General features: G+C 33.1%; 3 protein-coding genes and 1 long non-coding RNA gene across 8 annotated transcripts; 1 reads left to right on the forward strand and 3 right to left on the reverse strand.

The window, feature by feature from the left end:
• Positions 1 to 63: 63 nt before the first annotated feature.
• On the reverse strand, positions 64 to 4,429 carry Lin (protein lines homolog). Its single transcript, XM_076785346.1, has 2 exons — positions 3,566 to 4,429; positions 64 to 3,117 (listed from the first exon to the last, which is right to left on the reverse strand). Exon 2 carries the CDS (start codon positions 2,971 to 2,973, stop codon positions 1,186 to 1,188), a length of 1,788 nt encoding a protein of 595 aa, XP_076641461.1. The 5' UTR covers positions 2,974 to 3,117; positions 3,566 to 4,429; the 3' UTR covers positions 64 to 1,185.
• A 1,008-nt stretch (positions 4,430 to 5,437) lies between these two features.
• Positions 5,438 to 19,901, forward strand: Gek (serine/threonine-protein kinase gek). Of its 3 annotated transcripts, none has more exons than XM_076785348.1 (27): positions 5,438 to 6,319; positions 6,588 to 6,775; positions 6,856 to 7,038; positions 7,127 to 7,398; positions 7,643 to 7,942; positions 8,122 to 8,265; positions 8,349 to 8,471; positions 8,561 to 8,769; positions 8,845 to 9,056; positions 9,119 to 10,122; positions 10,204 to 10,439; positions 10,570 to 10,676; positions 12,256 to 12,453; positions 13,458 to 13,621; positions 13,693 to 13,948; positions 14,254 to 14,540; positions 14,615 to 14,758; positions 14,834 to 14,969; positions 15,049 to 15,290; positions 15,386 to 15,566; positions 15,650 to 15,838; positions 16,138 to 16,323; positions 16,432 to 16,586; positions 16,683 to 16,781; positions 16,872 to 16,995; positions 17,397 to 17,554; positions 17,691 to 19,901. In XM_076785348.1, exons 2-27 carry the CDS (start codon positions 6,646 to 6,648, stop codon positions 17,802 to 17,804), a joined length of 5,553 nt encoding a protein of 1,850 aa, XP_076641463.1. In that variant the 5' UTR covers positions 5,438 to 6,319; positions 6,588 to 6,645; the 3' UTR covers positions 17,805 to 19,901. The 3 variants fall into 3 exon arrangements, with proteins under 3 accessions (XP_076641463.1, XP_076641462.1, XP_076641464.1); XM_076785347.1 differs by having other exon boundaries at positions 5,439 to 6,319; positions 16,405 to 16,586; XM_076785349.1 differs by lacking the exon at positions 12,256 to 12,453 and having other exon boundaries at positions 5,442 to 6,319; positions 16,405 to 16,586.
• LOC143352674 (uncharacterized) lies at positions 10,854 to 13,465 on the reverse strand. The gene is made up of 3 exons (XR_013081986.1): positions 12,855 to 13,465; positions 12,349 to 12,450; positions 10,854 to 12,260 (listed from the first exon to the last, which is right to left on the reverse strand). It is a non-coding gene; the product is annotated as an uncharacterized LOC143352674 (long non-coding RNA).
• Positions 17,955 to 25,277, reverse strand: LOC143352673 (deubiquitinase DESI2). Of its 3 annotated transcripts, XM_076785353.1 has the most exons (8): positions 24,998 to 25,277; positions 24,767 to 24,839; positions 24,576 to 24,622; positions 23,949 to 24,127; positions 23,806 to 23,878; positions 23,594 to 23,687; positions 23,353 to 23,494; positions 17,955 to 23,276 (listed from the first exon to the last, which is right to left on the reverse strand). In XM_076785353.1, the coding sequence occupies exons 4-8, from the start codon at positions 24,072 to 24,074 to the stop codon at positions 23,100 to 23,102; spliced, it is 612 nt and encodes a 203-aa protein (XP_076641468.1). In that variant the 5' UTR covers positions 24,075 to 24,127; positions 24,576 to 24,622; positions 24,767 to 24,839; positions 24,998 to 25,277; the 3' UTR covers positions 17,955 to 23,099. The 3 variants fall into 3 exon arrangements, with proteins under 3 accessions (XP_076641468.1, XP_076641465.1, XP_076641467.1); XM_076785350.1 differs by lacking the exon at positions 24,576 to 24,622; XM_076785352.1 differs by having other exon boundaries at positions 24,767 to 25,277.
• Positions 25,278 to 26,620: the final 1,343 nt, after the last annotated feature.

Consider the following 26,620-nt stretch of genomic DNA (forward strand, 5'->3'; position numbering starts at 1 on the left):
TGGTAGATTACATGGTATGTAAAAAGTCCGCTTTAGGAAATGTGAAATAATATTACACCAGAATTATAAAAGTAAAAATATTTAGATTTTTAGTGCATTACATATATCATACTTACAGAGTTAATCTTAAAATAATTAATAATTAACATTACAATTGTTATATACAAGTACGTTGATGCCAAAGTAATCATGGCAAATATTATTTTAAAATTATGTTACGAGCAATGATTACTATTTGGATCAAATAATTTATTAATACTGGCATAACTGTAAATGTCAATGACTCCTATTTATCGTTGCCAGTAATTATACATTTATATATTTCCAGTATCATACAATATTATTTATTTATACAATGTTAACTAATTATGACAATATGATCTAGTGTTCCGTTTAAACAAACTTTACCGAATTTTGCACTTGCAGTTAATTACATGGTCAGACATGAAAAGCATAAAATCTTAAATTGCCAGTTAAATGATAAATTGACACAAATTTATTTATCTGTTTTGATCTAACAAGTCGTAAAATTAAATACATTACCTATGCTTCTGGCATAGAAAAACTTCCACAAGCATTGTACTTTTAGAATAACTTTCAGAAAATAGTATGACATGTTTCCATAAACGACATAAAATACTGTACACAATTAGAATCCAGCTAGAAATCTCTGTTTGACTGGCGAATTGTACATTCGGTAGATTGGTTGGATGTATACACATAAATATTATTCTAATAGTATACATGTAAATTTATTTCCAATGGTGCTTTGGCAAATTCATTTTCGTAGCACCATAAAAAGTATAATTTCATTGTGAAACATGTAATTTTAGCTACACTTTGTACTACTTCAATCCACTTATACATCAACCATGAAATGGAAAACGCTGATTTTTCTGTCAAAATTTAGTAATATCTTCGAATGAATCTTTTGCTAAGCACAATAAATAAAAATATTTTTATTTCATTCGTCTAATATTAATCTAGATATTTAAGACTACCCAAGTCAGTAGCTTAATTCAGTCGTTTTTTTAAAAAATGAAGTTAATGAGGCTGTACAATTTTGTAATAACTTCTGGCTAATAAAACGAGCCAGGTGAAAAATTTCTTTTATTCTTACAGTTTGTACACATCGATCTAGTATATCTGAATTTTAAGTTTCACACTTATCATACAATAAAATAATTAATTCTCTATATTCCCTTCATAGAAGGACTCACATTTTTCTAACAGACGTAGAACTGGATTTATATTATAAGGGAACAAAGCTTTAGATACTAATCTATCAATCGCTAAACGAAGTCTTATCAATATTGTCATGGTTTCATCTAACTCTCTTCCGCAACAAGATACAAACTCTGTCCAATTTCGTTTAATATACTTTAAAAATCTCAATAAGTATAATAAGAAACACGTTTCATTACTAACAAGTAAATCTAGCAATACATCTGGATCATGAGATACAGCATGTATAAATTGTATAAATGTTAAAGTTGGACTAAGCATATGACCAAGATCATTTTGCGGTGGTCCTCTATAAAAAAGACCAACTGCTACGTCTAAGCAACAAACCATGCCCTCGATAAGAAAATCATCTTGATCGTGAAACATTTGCACAACCCACTGTGATAAAGGCATTTCAGGGTGAAATGGCATTAGGGTTTTTATGCATTGATCCAATTGCCGTAAAACTTCTCTTATACTTCTTTCGATAACTGCCATATCAGCATCAAGATCTTCAGCTTCAGAACCCAAAGAAGAGTCACTAGAATCGCTACGTGTCTCTTTAACAGTCACAGCAACACTTTTTAAAACTAACAACACTATCTTTTGTAATAGGGGACGGTCGCCTTCTCCGGAACCACCTCCAAATCTTCCTGAACCATGTCGATATGGCAAAGCATCTAATAATCTCCAATCTTTTACAGCGCGTACAATAAAATGTGCAAGAGAGCAAGGCTCTTCTGGTAGTACGTCTTGTAATGCCAAAGTGCTTCCATAACATAGTACTTCGTTAAACAATCCAAGAAGATGTCTCCAAATTACACCAGGAACATTCGCATTCAAAAGTACAACCAAGTTGTCTAACTGAGAATAGAACAGTTTGGTGTCAATAACAGACAAGTTAGCTTTCACAGAAATAATTGACTCCCACAAATCGAGAAATGTGATAACGACTGACTCGTGTTGAGGCGTATATGAACTAAGAATGGCATCAAATTTTGATACTAGTATGGTCCATTTAGACTCTAAAGCTTTAACACACATTGCTTTTACAGGAGTAGTATCAAAACTTTCTGCATCTGAAATCGTTATGGTATTACAATGCGATGGATGCACTGCTGTGCTCTCTGTATCCTCGAGAGGGTGAATACTGCAGTCTTTATGTTCTACAACTCTTTTTACAACATCCAATGTAAATAACATTTGACTCGGGGAATGAGTATTTACTAAAGACTGTGTTAATCTCTCTAGCCATGCTGTATCAATATTTTCCTTTGTAACGATAAAAAATGACGCAAGAACTCTGCTAGCAGAAAATGATATGAATTTGTTTGTTGTACAGGATAGGTCAATTAATTGATCTATAATGCCATGCTCGTTTCGCGCCAGCGCATAACAAACATCTACCACTCTGCTGCACATAACACCTCTTGTGTTTTGTTTGATAGCCAAATCAAACAATAGTTGCAAAGCACTTATAAACTCTAAAATTTGATCAGTTCCCCATTCTGATAACAGCGAAGATCGATATGTGCCATCGGAATCTTCCACAGCTGCACTTGCGAAAGGTTTGCGCAAACTGCTTTCTGGTATGTTGCACAAACATTGTGCTAACAGGCTGTTTTGAAGTTGTTCAATATCCGATAATGTGTCTCTTTCAACTTCATTGTTTTCGATACGCTGTTTCTTCTTTGCTGGCTCCTCCATTGTGTTGCTAGGAGGACAATAATAATAGTGCCAAAGCACCATTAGCAGCACTATTCTTGCTGCTTTTCCTTCTTGATCCAAAATGATCTTTCATCAGGTAATCTTCATAATATATATAATGTTCCAAGGAACAAAACACCATATAAATAATGGATGAAATATAGCAAACATTAGCTTATTGTGTTCCTAGAAAGCATAAATATTTCAATGATCACAAAGTATACCTGTATCAATCAAATAAAAAGCATAAATAGAATCTAATAAGCATTATGCTTTCCTCATTATATGAAGTAATTAAGTAATACCTCTTAACAATTTGTACTATTGATAAAACTAATGATTATATCAAAATTGAATGCAATGCGAGTAACGGTCCATTATATTTGATTTACACATGTATGTATTAATTAAGGACTATAAACAAAATGAAATTTTTACAAATTTATGTGTAATTAATCAAATTTAATTATTATACGACTATTACCAATGTTCATAATACAAATTATTAAATGGTATTGTCCATAATAGAAATTTAAAAAAAATTGCTTTCTTCTCAAAATATAACGTTTAAGATAAAAATGCAGTAATCATTTAAGTAGATTATGAACAAATAGAATGTGATATTTAAACTTACAACGATAATTGGTTCTTCTTGTTATTGACTTTTTAAAATATTTGTAAATTCCAACACCTTGTCAATATACATACGTAAATAAATGTGTATGTATATGTTTACATATTCATCCATACAAGGATGTATACGTCTATTTTCTTTCTCCGATGATTAATTAAATAATTAACGTACAGCATCCATTTAACAGGTTAATATTACATTTCTTCTCGGATACATTCGTAAAATGCTAACTGTGAAAGAGTTTAATACAGGTTGCACATGTAATATGTAAACCGACGCTTGCTGATACATGAATATACACACAAAATGATTCTCTACCGATCACTTCGGAGACAGTTAAACGTATCAGTAGTATGATTGAGAGGACTTTTATCGAGTTACACCGTGTTTCACTATTTTAACAGTGTAAATATATTATTGTTTGTGCCCAAAGAATTTCTTTTGACTAGGAAGTGACAGAGCACTCGTCTACTTTGCTCTGTTGCCACGTATACATGCTACCGAGTAAAAATAAGAATTACGGTTTTATATCATTTAACCGTGTATGCATCCCCGTAAAATAGTTCATATCTTATGTCAAGTGGTAAAATGTTAACCTGATAACGCATAAGACACGAATTCTTCGTGTTTATTACGTATTTTTCCGATGGCATCATGCAGAGCTGCGTAACACAGTAGCTCCTCCTCGCACATTCCACAATATACTGAGTGCGAATAATACGAATTACTTAAATAATTGCGTTCAAATTACGATAAAAACTCCTGAAATATTCATTGAACATCTTTTCTATAGTTTTTCATAATAAAAGTAATCGAAATCAAAAAATCGTACAATAAATAGACGAGATGATCGGCAACTCTGCATCGATTGCAGCGCTCCGACGTTTATGCGTATCCCTATTTGTTGTAGAATTTATATTATAACCATTTATTCATATAAAGTATAATTTCTAATGTTCCTAAGCTTCTATTTTCCTCACGAATGAATAAGTAGAAGATTGTAGAATTTGTGCAATAGTTCTATTATTATTCATATAATTATTTTTTATCCTATCGATTATACATTAGGTAGTTAAATTTACGTTCTCAACGCAAAAATACTCTAAAAGTATGAAGTATGACGATTGTTTTAATAATGTTTAATAATATTATAAGATATTATTATGCATTATACATATACAGTTAAAGGTAGAATCACTCAATCGGTTCCATATAGGATTTAACAGATTCAGTATATGTAAGTACTTGTTCAATTTAAGATTAGAGCAAATCATAACGATAATGGCGGCGCGTCTGATTAAATGATGGATCTCCCATTGGTCTATTTTGCCTAGGGCTAAACCATGCACATATATTTATATACAATAAATTTGAGGAAAAATTCTCACTGCCATTTTCAGTTTCACTTCTAATTGATGAAATTGAAAACTCATAGATTTTTATTCAATTTTGCTTTAGTCGGTAGTTATTTAAACAGAGATTATAATTGTATACTTCGAGGAAGACCTTCCAACGCGTGTTTAATGACGTATTTGCTCTTAATATGTAAGTACATACATCACGTAGATTTGTTGTACTTTTATCTAATTCTAAATTAGACATATATACACTATGGAATGATTTGTAATATTTTTACTTCACAGTATCTATATTATTACTTTAGCATTCATTCATGAGTTTAATATGATTTATATTTTTATAAAATGTTTGTACATATAAGGATTATTATTCCGCAATTTGATAATTAAATAGAATGCGGATTTTACAAACGATTCAAGAGAGTCCAACGAATATGATTTCACGAAGGTCAGAAATCATCTTTGTGAACCGGCTTTATCCTTTCACATCGTATGCATTCCGTACAACCCATCTATATACTGAACTTTCACGGGTGCTTTCAATGACGTAGGACTGCCATATTTTTTTTTCTATATGGGGCCTGCCAGGGGGTCAGCCAAATTGTTGGGGGTTTGGAGGTGGCCATGCAAGATGTTTTGTGATAATCGAATGGTGCGCATAATAAACAATTAAACCAATATAATAGCGGGGCGCAACGTTTCGGCAGATATGCTCGGATCGCTCGAGCAAACGTTCTGGATCGGCGAAGAAAAAGCCTTTCACTCAAAACATCCTTCTCACATGCGATAAGAATTTTACGTCACAAATTCGATTCGGGGCGAGTGTGTAGTGCCGCGTCGAGGTTATACCCGAAATTGGGACAATGGGCTTTAACATTCACCTACGTTCTATCCTGAAGCTATTCTATTAAATAAGTACTGTATAGTTTTGCTATGCAATACCGATTCCTTCCGCGACACGAGTTGTCTTGGTGATTTTGTTGAATTCGCTGACCGCGAATGCGGTGCCCTACCCCGTCGCACTATTTTTGTCTGTACGCTTTATTTACACGTATTTCTCTTGTTGCGTGTTTTCTTCGCCAAATATTTTGGCTATCTTTGTAGCGGTTACGTAATTTCCGACGTGAGTAATTCCGGCACCATGGCCGATGATGAATTAAATGAAACTCGATTGTTTTACACGTAGTGGCGTGTGGACATATATACCACGCAAAGTTAAAGGGAATTGATTTTTGACACTCTTTGCATAAGGGAAAGGAAGAACGTTGGATACTTGTCGGTAATTCACTGGTAACATGATCGGGAAACTGTCGCCGCACCGTTGTAAACAAAATTAATGTTTAAACAGTGAAAGTGATCCTATTTAGATATGTCCATTGGGAGTTATCTTCTTAAGGTAAACGATTATTATATGCTTATGCTTATGATACATTGTGTCTGTATTTTTTTATTGATGTTTTCATACAATTGTAAATATAAGGGTTTCTTCGAAAATATTATTCTTAAAAAAAAAAATGCAAATTATATGTATAATTTAATTATTATGGTTATGAGTATGTTTACATATAATCAGACAAAATTAGACATATTTTTAATTGTATATCATATCTCTTATATTATGACATCCGTTGAAACATATATATATAAATTTTAAAATATTTTAGGATTGTCATCACATCATAATGTGGTGGTTTGAAATACTATTGAATAATATTGTTAAGAATGACAGAAGAAATATCCAAAGACTTTGGTAAGGAGCATCCTTATCGAAAAAGAGACATGTCAGATTCGTCGCAACACCAATATAATCAACCTCCCCCTGATATTATGCCAAAGGGGCTTGCAGTCAATGGTACGTTATTAAAGATATGATAAAATATTCAACAGTATTATATTTTAGTAGAAATAAATATCAAAAGATATTTTCAATAGGCATAGGAGGAAGGTTACGCCAATTAGAAGCTGTTTTTATTGGTGGTCCTATACAGGGGGAAGGAAGAGTTAGCCATACATTTTCTATTGAGACACTCATAGATATTTTACTTGTCTTATACGATGAATGCTGTAATTCTTCCTTACGACGCGAGAAGACTGTCTCCGATTTTATTGAATTTGGTAGATATGTATACATATATACTTTATGCTGAAAACTTTTGAACTTTAACAAATTATCCTATTTTGTAATTATTATGTACTCTTGTAGTAAAACCAGTGGCCACTTGCATAAAGAGTTTGCAATTGGCACGAGAGGATTTTGAGATAGTAAAAGTTATAGGTAGAGGTGCATTTGGAGAAGTATGTGTAGTAAGAATGCGTGGTTCGGACAAAGTTTTTGCAATGAAAATTTTGAACAAATGGGAAATGCTGAAGCGTGCAGAAACTGCATGCTTCAGAGAGGAACGAGATGTACTGGTGTACGGTGATCGTAGATGGATCACAAATCTTCATTATGCCTTTCAAGATGACAATAATTTGGTAATATTTCAGTTTATATTGTAATATCAACGCTTTGCAAATGGAATGGTTCTAATGTAAGCGATTCATGCTGACGAGGCTGATATAGAAATGTGTTTGTTAAATTCATTGCAGGATATTTACACCATTTATTTGATTAGGGGTTTATTTGATTTGGGTTTACTGTCTGCAAAGGGTTGAGGATAATTAATAACATATGAGAATATAAAAATATCTTATATATTTCTTAAATAATTTTGTGCAGTATTTGGTCATGGATTATTACTGTGGTGGGGATCTATTAACGCTGTTAAGCAAATTCGAGGATCGCCTTCCAGAAGACATGGCACGTTTTTATATAGCTGAAATGGTTTTGGCTATAGGATCCATACATGACTTACGTTATGTGCACCGTGATATTAAACCTGATAATGTTTTATTAGATGCAAATGGTCACATTAGATTAGCCGATTTTGGATCTTGTTTACGATTGTTCGAAGATGGCACCGTACAAAGTAATGTTGCTGTTGGTACACCAGATTATATTTCTCCAGAGATATTAAGGGTAATATTCTTTTCCGTCTTATTATTATATTAAATTACATTTTTGCACATTATTCAAATCTAGAGGTGTGCGAAATCTCGAATAAAATTTTCGATCCGACATTTTTGGGTTAAAGGTACACCTCTATTAATTTCACATTTGACTTTATCATAACTAACGTGCGGACTTACACATTGTAGGCAATGGAAGATGGACAAGGACAATATGGACCTGAATGTGATTGGTGGTCGTTAGGAGTATGCATGTATGAAATGCTATATGGGGAGACACCTTTTTACGCGGAATCTCTAGTCGAAACATATGGAAAAATTATGAATCATAAGGTAAATTAGTAGTAACATGAATAAGTGTGTGTTGCAGCATATATTATAAAATGCGTGATCACTAACATTTTGTACAATTTTAGAATTGCTTTGACTTCCCAGCAGACGATATATATGAAGTTTCTGAAGAAGCTAAGGATTTAATGAGAAAGTTAATATGTAGTTCGGAGTTTAGATTAGGACAGAACGGAATTGATGATTTTAAGGTAATACCGAGTATTATTTGAATGATACAATGCTTCTTACTATAAGATAATTAGATTATGTACAATTAACATTGAATTATGTAACATAGAAACACCCATGGTTTGACGGAGTTAATTGGGACACTCTTAGGGACAGTACTGCACCTTACATTCCTGAAGTTTCCTCACCAACTGATACATCAAATTTTGATGTTGATGATACAGATGTTCGTAGTTCAGATGCTGTTCCACCAGCAGCGAATTCTGCGTTTTCTGCACTTCATTTGCCATTTGTTGGCTTCAGTTTTACCCAAGGAAGGTAAGTAAAGAAGTTATTTAGCGATAGAAGTGTAAATATATTGCTTTGATGTAATCGTATATTTACAAATGATAGTTGCATATCGGATCTGGGTTGTGTGCCAGCTATAACTCAAAAAGATAAACGTGTACAAATACTTGAAGAAGAAAACGCGCAGTTACTGAAAGCAATCGAAGATTTAAAGAATCAAGTCGGTTCGCATTCTTTACCAGGAATATCACCAGACTCTACTAATGCAACAAGAAAACTTCAGGACGAGATAAACACACTTACCAAACGCAATTGTGGTGGGTACACACACCATGTCGTCTTATTTTCTTTTATTTTCAAATCAAATTTACATTTTTAGAGCTAGAATCGCAATTAAAGTCAATGGAAGTACCACGAGAGTTACGTAATCTAGACAATGGTGAAGTGACAAAACTGAGGGAATTAGAAAAGTTGGTTCGTTCCCTCCGTATGGAGAAGGAGGAAGCTATTAAAGACAAATTGGATGCACAAGAGAAACTGAAACTTCAGGATAAAGAATTGAAAGATGCGTTAACACAACGCAAACTAGCGATGGCTGAATATACCGAAGTCACAGATAAATTATCAGAGTTAAGACAACAAAAGCAAAAGTTGTCCAGACAAGTCAGAGATAAAGAGGAAGAATTGGAAGTAGTAATGCAGAAGGTTGATAGTTTACGGCATGATATTCGGAAAGCCGAGAAACTTCGAAGAGAATTAGAAAATCGAGTAGAAGAGGCAATGGCGGAAACGAGCAAAGAAAGAAAATTACGAGAGCGCAGTGAGGAGTACTGTAAGCAAATGCAAGAAGAGACCGAAAAGATTAGACAGAGGTCTATGGGAAATGATGTGAGCGCGAACCATGCATTAGCGACGCAAGAGATCAATAGGTTGAAAGCCGAAGTCGAGAAACTTGAAGTTCAGTACAATGAAAATTTGAATCAGCAACAAAGCAGGTTCAATCTTGAGATTCGCAGTCTTCAAGAACAATTGCACGAGGCTGAGGCAAGAAGAGATTTGTTGGAGAGAGAAGTTCAATTAACGAAAGAAAAGTTGGACGCTGCACGATTGGAGAACCTCACTGACAGTGAGGAGACAATAAACGAATTAACCAGACGCCACGAGAGAGAAAAAATTATGCTAGTCGAAGAAAATAAAAAGCTTATGTTAGAACATAACACTCTTACCGATAGTGTTAATAGAATACAAGGTGAAAGACGACAATTAGAAGAAGAATACGAAGAGTTGAGAAATAAGAAAGAAGCTATCGCGCAATGGGAAGCTCAGATTACTGAGATTATACAATGGGTATCTGATGAGAAAGATGCCAGGGGATACCTGCAGGTTTGTCCTTGTAAAAGAAATCAAGTTATTCTTACCCATAATTTATTTGTAATAATCACACGTTTGATGTAAACATTTTAGGCGTTAGCCACGAAAATGACGGAAGAATTAGAGTTTTTGAAACACTCTGGTGGTGTAGGAGGTGTAGGAAGTGGTTCTACAATGGCAGATAAGAACTGGAGAAACCGTAGATCGCAGAAGCTTGATAAGATGGAACTTTTGAATCTTCAAAGTTCATTACAAAGCGAAATACAAGCTAAACAGGCGATATCCGAAGAACTGACAAAGACTCGATCGGACTTAATTGCTGCTCAAAAGTAATTTTCCCAATTTTTTTTTCAGTGCCTTATAATATGAATTATCCTGGAATAGAGTTCAACACTTTTATTAATTCATACCGGTTGTTAATACTGAAAACTAATAATAAACCTTTGTGTGTGTGTACAGGGAATTAAGAGACTTCAGACAACGGTTTGATACTCTCACGCATGAGATAAAACGCAAAGAAATGCAAATAAAAGAATTGCAAGCAAGGCTTGACACAGGCGACGGCTGTAAGTACATTTCAGTTAACAATGCTAGAAATAAGAATTTCACCAAAATTTCATTGTTGCGCTGTTATAAAAATGTTGTATCCACTATTATTATACAAACTGCTGCGATACACGCTATGTATGTAATTTATAAGTGCACAGTTTTCAAGCGATGAATATAGTTAATCTTTTAAAAGATTTTCTTCGTTAATAGTGTTTCCTTAAGCACTTTTTCAAATAATGGCACATTTAATATAATTTATATAATATTTATTAAAAATTAATGTTTAATAAATATTAATATTTTCATTGCTGTTGTATTAAGAATATTTAATCAACAGGCAAATAATGAGTTTAACATAACCATCAATTCTTACTTACTGATTTAGTAGATTCAAAAAGTAGCATACAGATAGTGTTATTGATATTATAAGAAAACAAATTTGCATGTGTTCAACAAAGATCTTCGGAATTGTTATGTTACATTTACGTCATAAAATATGTTATTTCAGTGTTTAAATATTGACTTATTATTTATTATTCATACATATTAAGCAGGTTTATAATGTTTATCTTAAAAAATGAAAACTTAACAATTCCTCTAAATCTAGTATAGAAGGTAGTGCTTCTAAGAAGTATAGTCATTTATTCTTCCTGTATTGTGCATTTAGCCAACTAATGAATTTACATTAAATTGGTATGATACAGTGTGTGAGTATTACTTTTTTGTAAGTCCGAATAGCTAAATTTGGTGAATGGTACCGTTACTGAAGTGTATCACTGAATTGTTACAAATCTCAGTATTTACATTTAAACATAGCTTTACCATAATAATTCCTTACGAATGAAACTTATTCATTTTTGAGATTTATTATGCACCTCTCAATAGGTGCAATGCATGTGTAAACATGTACAGGTGGTCGACTATGTGAAATGAATATCTGAAGAACCGATTTTATGAAATAAAATACGACAAAAACCGATAGTAACTACAATACGGTTTCTGCTTCGTTTTCAAATTATTCCGTGCAAAAATATACGAACATCGAGTAAACCCATGCATCTGTAATGGTTGACTTCAATTATTATTAGTTTGAAAACAAAGTCAAAACCGCAATATCCTTACTCTCGTTGTCTTATTTTATTTTCTAGAATCGAGAATTTTCTAAAATAGACAAACACTTTATATACGCTGGTAATATTTTCATTGTTCGAATGAAACATAAGGCACTTGAAGCTCAGTATGTGATCTTCCTCAAGAATTGTTCAATTACATTTGCTTCTTAAAAGCATAGAATGTTTTATTTGCAATACATATATTATTGTTGAATATTCTTCTGTAATCGCAAAGGATATAAATATAAATGACAATATAATATTAATAATGATAACGGATAATAAGGTATCATGTCTATTGTCAGTATATAAGCTACCAATAATAGAGATCGTTGGTACTGGGATATCTATCCAGCATAGTAATTCGGTCCTCCGGTACGGTATGCGATTCTGATTTCTAGACTACAAAGTGCCTCTGTTTATTGGCGTAACGAGCTGTGTCTGGGGCCTCTTGTTGCTCATCTTCAAACTGTATTTGTGACAGCTGTCCTATCCAGCAAAACGTCAAGCAAATCTTCAAACATCGTTTGCACCAAACCCCAACGCATCATCGTACACCAGCCGTCGTCACCCCTACCAGTAATGCGTGCTCCCCGCGTCACGACATGTCGCTTATTAACTAGATTCGTTCCCGTCAACACATTCATCAGTCAGAATGCCGTCGCCATCGTATCGCCACCTGGTAAATGAAGTGGCAACAGAGAGAAAACGCGATTTTGGTTGACTGGTCGGCTGGATTGCTAATTTTACAAAGCACAGAGCTGTGTTTCTTAAATTGCTGTTTGCAGACCCATCGTACAACGTTGAAACGAATGAGTACAGCCAAACATGCTGAAATTATTTACTCAACAAGATGTGAACTCTTATTCGTTACTTAGAACAGTCCTGTAACTTGGGAGTTTTAACATATTTCAAGGCTAAAGAAAATCTCATGATTCACAGTATTATTTACATTTGCAAACTGTGAACGGTTATAGGGTGTCTGAAACTCTTGCAGATAATATAAACGTGAAAAAATATTACGCCTGTTAAATTATCTTAGATCGAAAACATAGCTCTGCGTAAATTTTCTATGTCAATTACCATCAAGAACAACTATGTGTTTCCTTGTATGTTGACAATAATCGTTCCTCCATTAAGGATAGCGTTAGTAGTTCTTCATCGTTTTTTTTAGGTGATGGTTGCCCTTTGTTAATCTTAGTAGCTGATAATCACTCGGTTTTTGTAATTAAATGATTAACAGGTATGTTGTGCCTGGATGTTTCCGCCTCTAGAATTTGTTTGATCTGATTGACTTTGGTACATTTTATTATCTGCTTGCTACTTCTGCTGGTGAACGATAAAATATCAATCCCTATATACACAATAACGATTACTACTTTAACAGAATTGGTGTGATGCAAGTTGCAGTGGAGTGATTACATTAAAACGTTTGAGAAGGGTGTCATGAAGTTCACTATTAAAACCTGAAATTTTTATGAAAATGAAACCGTAATTTCTCTTACTTTCTACAAGTTTACTTTATTGTGTATCTTTAATGAATAGTAGACCGAATTTCTACCTTTTTTTTTGTTTTTTTTTCTATTAATTTAACAATGTTAAACAATATTACAATCATTCGAAATTTTAAACACATCTTTCCTCGTTCTCTTACACTCGTTTTAACACTTTCTTCTTATATTTCAGTTTTAGAACGTCCTACGTCTCAAATGTCATATCTGGAACATTTTTTGAAAGAAACTGCCAGCAGTAAGCGTCATGGAAGCGCAGACAGTGTCGAGGCCGACATTGAAGATAATCGTGCACCGAGCATTTCCAGCAGCAAAAGTAACTTGTCCGAGCTCAGCATTGTAAGTATTTCCATTTTGGAATGTCATCTTGAATACTAAAATGTTACAACGTAATGGTCTCTATAATACAGGATCCAACATCTCCTTTGTCTCATGAACTCTTAAACAAATCAACCGCATCTCATGGGCTACCCGGTCTTCAACCTAAACCGAAGTCTCACCAATTTTTAGTAAGAACATTTTCAGCGCCTACAAAATGTAACCACTGCACTTCATTGATGGTGGGTTTAACAAGGCAAGGAGTAGTATGCGAAGTCTGTGGTTTCGCATGCCACATGCCCTGTTGTGACAAGGTGCCACCAATGTGTCCTGTGCCCCATGATCAAAGTAAATATACCATAACTTTACCGGATTTGAAACATTAATTTTTAGGGGTGTACGAGAATTCGAAAATGCGGGTACTTGATGGTCGAGACGAGTTAGACTCCTGAAAAGTTCGGAATTCTCGAATATGCTCGGAAATTCCTAATATTCTCGGGAACCCCTAATATTTTCGGGAATCCCGAAATTTTCGAGAACCCATCCTGGTCACGAATAAAATTTTCAACCCGTCCCGACCCGAGGTTTTCGGGTTTTCGCACACCTCTACTAATTTCATAACGAAAGATGATAATAAAATATCCTGTTCACAGCAAAACGACCATTGGGTATTGACCCCACACGAGGAATAGGTACTGCCTACGAAGGTTACGTTAAAGTGCCAAAAATGGGTGGAGTAAAAAAGGGTTGGGTTCGTCAGTTCGTGGTTGTGTGCGACTTCAAATTATTTCTTTACGACATTTCACCAGATCGTAACGCATTACCATCTGTGTCCGTGTCACAAGTCCTAGATATGCGAGATGAGGAATTCAGTGTTAGTTCTGTTCGAGATTCGGATGTCATACATGCTACGAAAAAAGATATCCCGTGCATATTTAGGGTAATTGTGTTGATCTTCTATTTGTCACCTTCGATTGTTCATTTGTGACTGACTGCTTTACTGAAAAATTTTAGATAACAACGTCATTGTTAGAACCACCTGGTTTAAGGAATCACACATTGATGCTTGCGGACACTGAAAGCGAAAAAACAAAATGGGTAGTTGCTTTGAGTGAACTGCATAGAATACTAAAGAAAAATAATCTTCCTAACACAACGGTGAGTAGTGCGCATAAAGCTTACGTGCTACGTATTTATAACAGCTCTGTTACATCGTTTGTTGCTTTTACACAGATTTTTAGAGCAAAAGAATTATTAGATAATACATTGGCGCTCATTAAAAATGTGATGTCAGGAGCAATTATTGATCCAGATCGTCTAGTCATTGGCACAGAAGAAGGCCTCTTCTGTTTAGATTTAGATCGTAGTGGTATGTTGTGCTTACGTTTATGTAGGTACGATAACAGCGAATTGTATATTATTATATTTAATTTATATTAAATTTTTAGAAATTGCAAGAATCGGGGAAGGCAAGAAAATATATCTACTGGAATATGTAACAGAAGAACAATTAATTGTAGTTTTAAGTGGAAAACAACGTCATGTACGGCTGGTCCCAGTACGTGCATTAGATGGAGATGAAGTTGAATGGATTAAGGTTGCAGAAACTAAAGGATGTATTACTCTAACAACGGGAGTAGTACGTCGCAGTCCGTTAACGTATTGTTTGTGCGTTGCCATAAAGAAACAGGTAAAAAATCTTGCTTATGTGTAAAGTTAATAGAGAATTGAGGTATAAATAATCTGTGTCCGTTTATTAATGAAACATTATCGTTTCTAATGTAGAATGCATCACAAGTGATTATCTACGAAATAACGCGTATGAAAACACGTCATAAACGTCTACGTGAACTGATGTTACCATGTCACGCACAAACTCTGCAAATTCTCTCTGAAGGCCGCTTTTGTGTCGGGTATCCTTCTGGTTTTTCTATCTACAGCATTTTAGGAGACCATCACGCAATTTGTGAGTATCTTTGTGAGAAAATTATATATGAGGCCTTTATACGAAACATGAATTATATTAATTATTTATATTTTATAATCTAGCATTGGTCCACTCTGAGAATACGCTTTTAGGTTTTCTCACATATAGCTCTGTAGATGCTTTACGTTGTATCGAATTACCACGTGGTGAATTCTTATTAGTCTTCCATACATTGGCAGTATATGTCGACAGCCAAGGTAGAAAGAATAGAGATCGTGAAATTATGTACCCCGCTGTTCCTACAGCAGTTAGTAAGTACACTTACAGACATTATTTTAACCACATTCTACAATCAGTTACGTAATTGATAGCACATGTTTTATTCGAATAACTTTTTTGCAAATGGATCAAACGACTTCAGTTTTTATGCCAAGCTAGAAGCATTGAAAAAAGTAATAGAAAGTAGTGGTCAAAATTTTTTAAAAATTGCTTTTAATCTGAATTACGAAAAAAAAAATAGAAAATAAAAAAGTTATTTTGATTTAAAGTGTGAGCCATCAATTGTGTGACAATTATGACTTACAATATACTACATGAATCTATCTTTCAGGTTATTGTGAAGGCTACTTACTAGTTTATAGCGATACACACATCGACGTGTTTGACTGTACAACCGGAGATTGGTTGCAAACATTAAATGTGAAACGGGCACGACCACTGAACACTTCAGGTTCTTTAACGTCTTGCATAATTAACGACATGCCACATGTTATTTTCCTGAGCAACTTGCATCAACGTGAGTATGGTTCGATCACAAATGAATAATACAATTGTATAAGGTTATCAAACATGGTGTAAATTCTTTATCATATAATAGGAGAATTACTCAATTTAACACCACTAGACGCAAGCGGTAGACAAATGACAAGACCACGTAGAAGATTCTCATTGAGAGAAGGAAACAGGGCTGTTCGACCCACAGATAGACGCTCCAAAATGATATCAGCGCCGACGAATTTCAGTCATGTCAGTCATGTGGGTCCAGGTAATGGTATACAGGTAGGTAGTTCGGTTTCATTTTGTTCCGTTGTACCTTATTGTACTCTTAACAACATGTATGTGTTTTTAAACCAACAATCTAATATTTTATTCTAGATACAACGATTATTAGATTTGGCTACTACACTTGAAACAGTTGATCAACAGCATAGTGGTCATCACAGTAGCTCACATCTTCACAGCAGTCAACAAAGAGTAAGAATTCATTATATTTTGTTTCTTTATATAACCGATTTGTCGTACAATATTATTTGTAACATTGTATTTTGTGATATTTCCGTATAGTTATACGGACCCACACTTCAAACAGCGAGCAAACCAGCACCACTGCCGCCCAGGCACCCTCCATCTGACACACGACGTCTCAGTTCTCATATATCTAGAAATTCCGGTTATTCACCGCATAATGGTATTATATTCTTTTTTATTTATTACATAATTGTTGCCTTTCGATTTGAACCGACTTCCAATTATCCTGTAACTACCAATACATTGCATTTGTTCGGTCATCTTCTCCCTCTTCTAAACTCTCCTTATTCTATATACTAACTACACCTATCTTAATATCTATCCTAATATTAGGTTCCCAGCCATCTAACTGTCCATACACTCCCATTCTTCTTCCGTTGCACCACCTGCATTCTTTGACTTTTGTTTTGTTCTTTTACTTTTCATCCATCTTTTCAAGTAGCCTGGTTCCCGTCCTTCATGTATTTCTTTTCATGTATTCGTAATACATTCAACCTTGTTCTGTTCCTTTTTCTTCAATATTTACAATAATGGTGTATTCTGCATGGTAATTAATCTTAGGATCAACATCATCACGAAGAGGACCGGCACCACCACGACCAACGGCTACTCCGCCTTCGTTACCGCGTACTCCTGTGGACCAAGTCGACTCGGACTCCGTGCATCTACGAACTCATACCCCACTTTCTCTCGGTAGTATCGCATCTTTGCACGACAAGGTATTTATTTATTTATTTTATGCGAGACACAATTTCTATGTAGAATATTTTTAAGTTCCTCGAATGTATGGAGGAGCATGGTCAAGTTTCTAAAAATCTGTTTCTGATTCATGAACGAAATATCTTGTCACTTTAGGAACACACTTCTGGCGGAAGCCCAAGACATTCAATAGCTTCAAACAACAGTTCAAATCCGTCAACGCCTCCAAGCCCAGCTCATGATCATGGTTCATCCTCGTACGACTCGTAAAAAGATTATTTAACATTTCTTACAATACGGATAAGTTACTGTAATCGTTTGCATTACCTGAACCGTAAAGATTACAGTATCTCTAGTAATATCTTTATACAAGGACGATGTCTGTGCTTGATCCTTTCAGTCTGAAAGTTATCAAATTTCTTTCTTTTTTTTCTAATTTTGTGCAATACATTCTTTTTCTAAACACTGTGAATTACGTTGAACTGCATCGCAAACGTATAACTAAAAGCATAATAATCTTACGTATCTACCTACCGATCGAATTAATTCTAATTGTGAAGATTGCACATTTTAAATGACTTCGTTCAATATGAAATTCAATTCTGATACATACGTTATTTCCGGTTGAATTTTGATAACGTATTGCAATTTCTTTTCGTTTTTCATAACTTTATGCATAATAAGTTGTGTATTAAACAAGGCAATTTATAAGTATAATATAATGATAAATTATTGTACATAATTTATGCGTTTTGAAAGATTAACGAGCCAGCTTTACGATGCCATGGTTATTAAAGTAGGTGTCGTGTTTCTTTTGTTAGTAAATTTTAATGCAAATTTCATTTCGCATAATATAAATTTTTAACTATTGCGACTAATTTTTAAATTAATAGGAGTCAGGAATCTCAGTCAAATTATCTAGCAATAAAAAAAAAGAATTAATCTACTTAATCTATTGTACCTACTTTTGAATCTAGGTATAACAAAAAGGATAGTTTCAAGTAAATTATATAATCAATCATTCTTAGCGGCATAAACGAACTCGAAGGACGTGAATCGATTTGATTGCCTTATGACTAAATATTTTCTATTGCGTCATAATGCAGTAAAGTACATCATATTATTATTTAACGTGTGAATAGTAGAATAATCGTGCAATGTATCGGAATCTACTGCTAATAATGGGTAGTCATTTAAGCAAAGTGGCTATAAACTTTTTCACAACATACGAGTATTATAACGACAGTAATGAAACGATGTTGAACATTGATTTGTCCTTACTGCAACGAAAACTGTGTTTTCCTTCTTAAACATACTGCTTTTCGTATCTTTACATCGATAGGTATCACTGTGAAACCATTAGCTCGTTCATAAAGAATCAACCTGACGATCACAGAGTGCAAGCGCAACGCATGACTAAGAGAGTACAGTATGGAGAAAACATAAACCACACACATTATTTCGAACCAAATAACGGGAAATTTCTATATTAACGTTTCTGCAACAGTTTCAATAAGGCAAAATTGTAAATGCCCATACGACATTGCAGCATTTTTTATTACTTTTATATTAAAAACATTTAAAAATCAACAACTCCAAAAAAAAAAAAAAAATGATGCATGTTATTCAAATTTTAGAGAGACTGCATGACGAATAATCGGTTGCATTCAGTTCATTTCTATAGAGATAAGATTAGAACGAACAAAGAAAAAAAAGAACGAAAAGGAAAATAAAGTTACAAGGAAGACGCAGACACGATAACAAGTTTTATATGTTTCAATGTACAAAATATACATTTTTAATGTATGTATATTTATAAAGATTTGCTAACTACGCTGAGTGAAAAAAAAATTGATAGAAACAAAATAATTATCTCAGGATTCTACTGCCAGTAGCTCGAATACGGAATAACGTGTAATGGTTAAGAATCCCGAGTTGTTTAATTAATACGAAACACAATGGAGAATCGAAGGTTGTTCTTCAACTTGAAATTTTCGGACATGTCGTACACAGTCAAACAAACGGAGCCAATAATTAAACAATATCAATCATCAAGTTTTTTAAGAAAAAAGGAAAAAGAATTAGGGATCTAATCTTCCATTTGAATTTTCATATATTTATAACGAATTTTAATAGGACGAGTTTAAAAGATCTCGAAATTTTATGGAATATTGAAAATGTTACTAGTATAAATATCAAGGCACTACATTCCGTATAAATTCCATTTTACTTTCACGAAACGATATTAATACATTTCATATACGAAATTCCAACTCTTTGGATGGTCGTCATTGATAGGGACATACAGTTAAACGTAACGCAATTATAAAACAAATACAATTTGAAGGAAGAAAAATAAAAAAATAATATTGCAACTACAAAACGTCTTCGACAGATTTGTGTAATGGTAACAAACTCACAAGAATATATTATAAATAAAGTATATATCGACTGCAATAGATTTGACATTCTTGTATTAAAAAAAAAAAAAATATATATATATAGAATATACCGTTAATAGAAGAAACGTGTTAATGTTATCGAACAAAGAATGTAATAGTACTGACATTGCTGTCCGTATTGGAGTAAAATAAAAAGTTAAAAAATGAACTCTAGAATCTATTCTAGAAGTGTAATCGAGGTGTGTTTATAAATTATAGTATTGTACGTGTTACATTGTACTTATCGACGGAATTCAATGATTTGCCCATACCTTTCGCCATTGTTACTTAAGGGTTCTAAAATCAAAGACGCGTCTATTCGATTTATGTTGCTTTGTCCTTGAATCGAGTCTTGTCTATAGATAATAACATACGAGGAAATAGTCACTTTGTATAGCATTGATTTTATATTTTTGTAAATAATTCAATTTATAAATAAGCTCGCATTTTCAAATTGACTTTAGACCCTTCGATTCTTTTTGTTTCCGTTTCTTTTTGCGTGCACATAATACAGAACACCTGACATTTCGAGTACTACGTCGTATAACATGTAAAAAACATTTGCGCTATAATTATTGCTTTTCTTTTCACGCGTAATATAAAAATTGTACGACCGGCATTCTGCATGAGAATAGAATGATCATATGTATACATACATACATAGATTGTATGATTTAATAGTTTTACCTTTTTTATGAACCGTTAGAAAGTACTTTCTGTAATAATTAATAATGATTTATGTATCCCATTGGTCTAGTACCAATGCATGTAATGACCTGACTATTAATCATCTTTTTTTTTTAGCAACTTAGTTTAGTATACTCTATATTATGAACTTATTTATAACTAATATGTGCGTTATTTACAATATTTATTAAAAGCAATTGCAAGCAATTATTCGCATTTTAAATGAAGGATTGTATTTCACTGTAAATTATTGAAAAAAGCGCGCCGATATGACGAGAAGGAAGACCAAACTTGTATGTTTATAAGATATCCTCTTTAAAAAAGCATTTGTTTTGTAGATTTTGTAGTATTTATATTCTTTATGTTTTACACATTTTGTTTCATGCAGAATCTTCCACATTAGAAGAAGAATATATATACATTTTTTTTAAATGCATTATCTACCAATACTTTAAGAAATAACTTAATTTTCGTGTGTAAAGGAAATATATTAATAAATTGACAAAAAGCTTGTGCGTATATTTGTTTACTCTAAAACGATAGATTTCTAAATATTTGTGTATTGGATAATTGGTTTCAGGTGCAATAGCAATGAATAAATCGATGAGCTACTTCTTAGAATTTTTATTGTTTAAAAAGAAATTGTGAACAGTGAGAGGTAACTCCCTACTAAAAAGACAAACTGAACATCGTTATAAAAAAGATTATTTAGAAAGTTACACAAGCTTTTGTACTTAGACTGTATATTGTGCTTTGTATACTTCATTATTTTTATTATGCTACACTGTCTCCTATGTTGAGAAAGTCATGAATTTTTTATGACATTGTATTAATATATTACATAACAATTAATTGTTTTTAATATCTTTATCGCAAATATAATACATATTCTTTAATAAGAATCGTTTGTGTGTATCGTACAGAAGCACGGAAGTTTTAATAATTTCAATATTTCTAGATTGGAGTTTTATTTTAGGAAGAGGTTTCGCACAATCTAATTATTGAAACGGAAATTTACTTCACGTTCTCAATGCTAAGATTTGTTTTATAAAAAACACAATGGAAAAATGATTTCGAATGTAACTGTTGTATATATCGTAGATTTTCCATCAAATCGCCCAGTGAAAGGTATTCACGCGTTAACATTAAATATAACACATTATGTATGATCGATAACATCTATTTGAGTTGTATGCAACATATGACTTTCTAATATTATTTATACAGGTTGAATAAAAAACAAAAATGAATTGGCACTACTTTGTTGCTGCATTTTCGTGTTACAGTTTACATATATGAAATATCTAATAAATTTTATTTTTGTTTTCAAATATCATATTCAAATTGCTTTATGAATTTTTTCTTAACGTGTAACATTATAAATTTGACATCGATAACAGTTTTAGCAACATCAGTAATTCTTTTCCGTTTACCGTGAATGTCTGAGAAAAAATTCATTGAATTACAAATGTGGCAAAAGCCTCTGAAATTATAATGCTTCTGTATTTTAATCCTATGGCGTGCAAAATTCAAGAGCACTTTTACAAGATTTGACATTCATATGGTGTATAATCGTTGACTCAGAATATCTTAATTCTAAAATTATAAATATGTTCTTTATAAAATTGCTTACGGAAATCATATTTTTGTTAAATCATACACAAAAAACAAGTTATATGTATGTTGATTATTTATTACGTATGAATGTCAATATTGATTCAATTCATTATTCATTTGAATTTCCTAACAATAGTAATGGCAGCTGTACAGAGAAGTGTCGCATATATAGGTAGTATAAATAATTATAAAGCAAAATAAATTGACACATGTTTAAAAACATCACGTCAGATTACTTTCTAAAATATAATAAGTAATTCAAATGAATAATATATATGTATATATATATACATACATACATATATATATATGATTTGAATTATCCAGATAATGCATTTCAATGTGTCTTCGTTATAAATACTAATTTTCAATTCATCTTGAAATGGAAAACATTGCATGCATATAATTTCAGCCACAGGACATTTCTTAAGAGATTAATGCGCTCAACCAATAAATAAATAAATTCCAGTCTCTTTACGCCTTTGATTTATACATAATTGTCTATCAATTATACGTCTATTAAATTTCGACTGTATAATACAACAAAGAACACACGCGACATTGTATACTGCCGTCCAATGTTTAGAAGACGACATGTTGCAAGAAAGGCAATTCTTTCAGTACTATTAATCACCAGTGGAATTCACGAGTACAATTATTAAATTTGTACCTCATTTTGACGGTTCCGTTTCTTGGATTCCATGATCCTGGCGATATATATTCAATTTGAAGATAATCTTCTTTTCTTTGTTGCATAAATTCTCTAGAAGGTGTAACTCCTACGGCATTTTAGACCTCCTTCCCCAGAATTAGCCATATGTTACAAGGAAGTATCAGACGATGGTGTACTTTCGTGGTAGCTGACTTGGCTCAAAGAATGTTGCAGCGCGTCAGGTGTTAACCATTCTTTTGGCAAACAGCGTTGAAGGAATGGTACACAAGAACTGAAGTATGCGAGACGATTTACCCAACCAGGTATTTCCTGACCACATAAAATCTGTAGTGCAAGATAAAAATAGCATACTAGCATTGATCACACAAAATATAATTATATTATAATGATATGTACATACAAGTGTAAGTTGGCTACTGAAGTGATTACAATTTTTATTCATTAGATGGTAACGGTCTCCTCTGAAATCTTTTCCTAATTCTGTAACAATTCTGGTCACATCGTCTTCTGTGAAGTCTGTGTATCCAATATGTACAGACTGCCTATAACAAAACAAATATACTATTATATGTAACACAAGAACTTCAAACATTAGGTCTTTTTAAGTAATCAAATTTGTTATGGAAAAATAAGAAACTCACCTATATCTAAACTGCTCCCCTAATTCTTCTGCAACTCGTGGTGTAATTTCAAAGATACCAGAAATTGGTTTGGAATGCCCTCCATATGCATATTCTAATAATGAATTGATAAAATTCATTTTTAGTAATGTAAGATCATAATTTTTTAAGAAATAATGATAATAATGTTATGTTTTCTTATACTAAAACTAAATAACTGTATGTATATGTACCTGTTCCATAAATTTCTACTCCCGAATGGAATACACCCAATCCGATAGGTGTGGTGTATTCATTTATCCAATACTGAAATAAATAATAAAGTCATATAAAATTATGCATGAATAATGGTTATTAAATTAATATGTTTTCTTACCATGTCATAGACATTAAGAATGATTGGCTCTCGAGCCATTTTTGGTAGTAGTTCTTCGCTATCTTGAGGGTATCCCAGACAATTGGGAAAGGAGAGATTACAGCTAAGACCTGACGAAAACATCATAGAAACTTGTACTCGAAGAGATGAACAGCAGCACTACCTATGTTCCAACGCACCTAATAAGCAAATACATATGCTATATACTGGATCTAACGTAAGCAAGTAGCCACAAATTACTACAAAAATAATAATGAATGAACATTTTTTTCCATATTTATGCTTTAAAGTTGGTCTAAATTTTTTAGGAGTTGTACAGTATAACAAAAAAAAAAAAGAGACCTAACATTCTATTGAATTTAAACCTTCTATAATACAATTTAATGAACAGTTACTCATATAAATTTACTTAAAACTTAGAATATCATTTACTCATGTATAATTTTTGCATGCATATTGTATGAAAATGTACTAAAATATGCAAGATGCACAGGACTCAATACATTCTACTAATAAAAATATTGAAATCCATACAAATAAAACAATGAAAAACTCTAAACAGTTAGAATCTTAAAGCCAAAACATAAACAAAGACTGTTGTGATTAATTTTTGTAACTCCATATTACCCTGTCAATGCTAGCAAACTATACAATGCAGGGCATTAACGGATAATCTAGAAAGTTAATTAATAATACGATATGAGTAAGAAGCTAAAAATGATTACATTTCACAACATAAGGATAAAAAGAAGTGAAACATGAATTATTTGGACAAAGGTTTTGTTAAGATAGAATAAGTGAAAATTAGATTTGTTTACCTAAAGAAAAATTTCAATTTCAGTACATCCTGATTTTTTATATTTCGTCATGAAACAACGGAGTCACGTCAAACTTCAAAATATCATCGAAGATTTGTTGATGTTAGACAACGCACGAAACCATAGTTCCATTTGGAGCAATCATATGTTTAAGAAAGTAACAACTGATTATTTATTTAATTATTACGATGAGGGGGTAAATACTAAATCTTCCAATACGTTGTTTAATACCAAGTTTCTCTAAACATTACTCCGAAATAGAATACATTGTGTCAGCAAGAGCTCTTCTTGTCCACTTGAAGCGTGACAAAACATCAACAGTTTTCCTTTGAAGATTAGGTTGCACATTCCAAATGTTTGCTTTATTTTTCAATCACAAACTTAATTAATTCTACATTACATCCGTTAACATTAAAGATTTTTTAAAGAAATTTACACAAATTGTTTCTAAGTAGAAATGATTGCCATTTGTCTAGTAATATTTAGAAAATTCCTCTAGATGAATGCAATGTAGTAGCAGAGAGGAATGAGAGTGCTCACGCCCGGGGTTTCAGCGTTCCCACTTTCGTGACTTCGCCGCTTTAGCATGGCACAGAACCGGTCAGTCTTTTAGCATGGCACAGAACCGTGTCGTCTTTCCTGGAACAGAACCGGTCCGCCTTTTAGCATGACACAGAACCGTGTCGTCTTTCCTGGAACAGAACCGGTCCGTCTTTTAGCATAAAACTGAACGCACATTATTTTTTTAACCAGCATTAGAACGTACAGCTTAATTGTTTTATATGAAATATGTAACTAACATGTAAATCTTGTGTACAAAATCTCTAATTAATATAAATTAAGAATAATATTAATTGTAATGATACGTATTTTATTTTTTTCCAAGTTTGTAGTTGCAAACTCTAGTTGTAAAAAATGGAAAATCCGGAAAAATTCGAACAAATACAGATTTCCTACGTGTATCTTTTTGAGTCTCTGTGCATCGATCACGATGCATCTACAATCTCTGTTCCACCTTTTATTCAAGCGCTCAAACGTTCGACAATTCCGACGGAAACGCATTATAAATGAAAAGGATAAGGAACGAGGAGATCTAGGAAAGAGTAGAAACGAGGCCGAAAAGATCTAGGGAAGAGAAGAGAAGCAAAAGAAGAAGGGGAGTAGGAGATCCAGGGTAGGAAAAAGGGGATAAAGCGCACCGTTGTCCACGAAAATGTCTTCTAACAGTTTAAAACAGCGTGTGTTGCTGCGTGTTTCTTTCCAATGTGTTCAATGCTGCAAATTCATGGTTCCACGACCTCCACTTCTTTTTCGATCTTTCATTGAACGTTGTGTCCATATAGTTATACTTCATCTGTGATCACAACGGTTCATGATCCAGAAGATGAATTTGAAAATTTGAGCGCCCAAAGTTCTTCTTAGTTTTTATTAAACGCTAAATTAAAGAAGCGTCAATTTGTCTTTGGATTTTCAAATAAATATTAACAGGATTACGTAGGTACTTCAATTTCGAAGCAACTTTTCGGAAGATGAGTAAAAACACTAATGTTGATCCAGAATTTTTTTGGTTTCTACGGACTATGACGAACGCAGTCAACGTTTATCTAACTATGTCTCATTTCACATTCTACGACGATTTCGTAAATATGCAGCAGGACACTACCAGTACGTTATAAACGTTTCCAACCCAACAAATCCTTTGCGTATGCAGAAGGTTATAAAGAAATTAAATTGTTATAAGGTTATAAAGTAATGTCACTCATGGCGAAAATGATAAAGTTGCAGAGACGTTGATGTACTCGTTGTTTCTGGCAGCGGTGGATTTCCTAGCGTACGTAATAGTGCTTTGAACAG

The sequence above is a fragment of the Halictus rubicundus genome, chromosome 3 (genome assembly GCF_050948215.1).
Source record: "Halictus rubicundus isolate RS-2024b chromosome 3, iyHalRubi1_principal, whole genome shotgun sequence".
Classification (NCBI taxonomy): Eukaryota; Metazoa; Arthropoda; class Insecta; order Hymenoptera; family Halictidae; genus Halictus; species Halictus rubicundus.

What these genes read in the sequence shown, in the direction of transcription:
- Lin (XM_076785346.1), bottom strand. Translation starts at nt 2,973, where the DNA reads ATGGTGCTTTGGCACTATTATTATTGTCCTCCTAGCAACACAATGGAG.
- Gek (XM_076785347.1), top strand. Translation starts at nt 6,646, where the DNA reads ATGACAGAAGAAATATCCAAAGACTTTGGTAAGGAGCATCCTTATCGA. An exon ending in GAAAAATTATGAATCATAAG is followed by an intron (nt 8,266 to 8,348) that starts GTAAATTAGTAG and finishes GTACAATTTTAG; the next exon opens with AATTGCTTTGACTTCCCAGC. An exon ending in ATAATCTTCCTAACACAACG is followed by an intron (nt 14,759 to 14,833) that starts GTGAGTAGTGCG and finishes GCTTTTACACAG; the next exon opens with ATTTTTAGAGCAAAAGAATT.
- LOC143352673 (XM_076785350.1), bottom strand. Translation starts at nt 24,074, where the DNA reads ATGATGTTTTCGTCAGGTCTTAGCTGTAATCTCTCCTTTCCCAATTGT. An exon ending in TTCTTAATGTCTATGACATG is followed by an intron (nt 23,879 to 23,948) that starts GTAAGAAAACAT and finishes TATTTATTTCAG; the next exon opens with TATTGGATAAATGAATACAC. An exon ending in TCAGTAGCCAACTTACACTT is followed by an intron (nt 23,277 to 23,352) that starts GTATGTACATAT and finishes CTTGCACTACAG; the next exon opens with ATTTTATGTGGTCAGGAAAT.